The 1608-nt window shown below is 38.9% G+C and overlaps 1 protein-coding gene across 2 annotated transcripts; it reads left to right on the top strand.

Annotated features, from left to right (window-relative positions):
- Window positions 1-269: 269 nt before the first annotated feature.
- On the top strand, window positions 270-1286 carry LOC123235551 (trafficking protein particle complex subunit 6B-like). Of its 2 annotated transcripts, XM_044661711.1 has the most exons (2): window positions 270-758; window positions 834-1286. In XM_044661711.1, exons 1-2 carry the CDS (start codon window positions 483-485, stop codon window positions 957-959), a joined length of 402 nt encoding a protein of 133 aa, XP_044517646.1. In that variant the 5' UTR covers window positions 270-482; the 3' UTR covers window positions 960-1286. The 2 variants fall into 2 exon arrangements, with proteins under 2 accessions (XP_044517646.1, XP_044517645.1); XM_044661710.1 differs by having other exon boundaries at window positions 270-1286.
- The last annotated feature ends 322 nt before the right edge of the window (window positions 1287-1608 follow it).

Below are 1608 nucleotides of genomic sequence, written 5' to 3'. Positions count from 1 at the left end.
TGAAAATTGTGAAATCATTCACAGCTGATCATCAGAAATCACTGTTACTATGTATAATGTTCTCCTGGTTCTGCTCACTTCACTTTGCATCTCTTCATATAAATCTTTCCAAGGGTCTTTTATGATCATCTTGTTTGTCATTTCTTATGGCAAAATAGTATTCCATTAAAAGCATATACCACAACTTGTTCTACTAAGTTGATGGACATCTCTTCAATTTCCAGTTTTTTGCCACCACAAAAAGAGCTGCTATGGGTGCATGGGTCGCAGCCCCGCCTGCGGCTGGGCGTCCCGGTTTGGTGCGGGCGCCTCGGAGGACACTGTGAAGCACCCCTCCCCTCCCCGTCCCCCCCGCCGCCCGCGGGACCGGGCTCTGGCGCAGTGGGGCCCGGAGGCGGCGCATCCAACCGCGACATTGGCAGTCGTGCTCGGGTCCTGACCTCCGCCCTCCTGGGGTCCCCAGAGCCCAGAAGAAGCAGGAAATGGCAGATGAGGCACTTTTCTTGCTTCTCCACCACGAGATGGTGACTGGCGTCTACAAGTCCGCGGAGCAGGGGGAAGTGGAAAATGGAAGGTGCATTACTAAGCTGGAAAACATGGGTTTTAGAGTGGGACAAGGATTGATAGAAAGGTTTACAAAAGACACTGCAAGGTTCAAGGATGAGTTAGATATCATGAAGTTCATTTGCAAAGATTTTTGGACCACTGTTTTCAAGAAACAAATTGATAATCTAAGGACAAATCATCAGGGTATCTATGTGCTTCAAGACAACAAATTTCGACTCCTGACTCAGATGTCTTCAGGAAAACAGTATTTAGATCATGCACCTAAGTATTTAGCATTTACATGTGGCTTAATCAGAGGTGGCTTATCAAATTTGGGAATAAAAAGTATTGTGACGGCTGAAGTGTCAGCAATGCCAGCATGTAAATTTCAAGTGATGATACAGAAGATGTAGCATGTTCTCAAATGCTTCTACGATATAAAGAAATTACTTTATTCATGTATAAAGATTTTTGAGTAGTTAACTTTTGACTTACTGGCATTGTCATAAGTTTCTACAGTACATTGATTCATGTAAGCTATATGTTAATTTATTAGATGATGTAATATTCACTCTCAAATAAAATTACCATACAATAGTTTATATATTATCTGATAGAATGGGAGAGTTTCAAAGAAAAGTTTACTGAGACACTACACTGCACCTGTATTACAGTATGCCACATGCAACTTTTATTTCATGAAAAAAGTTATTAAATAAGCACACAACAATGTAAAAATATTTTTGTGCTTCTGCTTTATTGGTTCATGATATTTATTTGACATTAAAAAAAGAGGGCAAAACTAAAGTCTTGATGAATTAGCAAAGAGTTATTAAATAGATTTTAATTTTTTTGTTTAAATATTTTCCCCCAATTACATGTAAAAACAGTTTTTTAACATTCTTTTTTAAAAATATGAGTTCCAAATTCTCTCCTTCCTTCCCATCCCCTCTCCCTCCCTGAGTCATTAAGCAATCTGATACAGATTTTACATGTGTGATCATGTAAAAAAATTTTCCACATTAAATGGATAAAAAAAAAAGTTGGAGGTATATGTTAAAA

The sequence above is a fragment of the Gracilinanus agilis genome, chromosome 2, assembly GCF_016433145.1.
Source record: "Gracilinanus agilis isolate LMUSP501 chromosome 2, AgileGrace, whole genome shotgun sequence".
Lineage (NCBI taxonomy): Eukaryota > Metazoa > Chordata > Mammalia > Didelphimorphia > Didelphidae > Gracilinanus > Gracilinanus agilis.
The sequence above is the reverse complement of the archived record's forward strand: the minus strand, read 5'-3'. Positions and strand labels throughout refer to the sequence as shown.

What these genes read in the sequence shown, in the direction of transcription:
- LOC123235551 (XM_044661710.1), top strand. Translation starts at nt 483, where the DNA reads ATGGCAGATGAGGCACTTTTCTTGCTTCTCCACCACGAGATGGTGACT.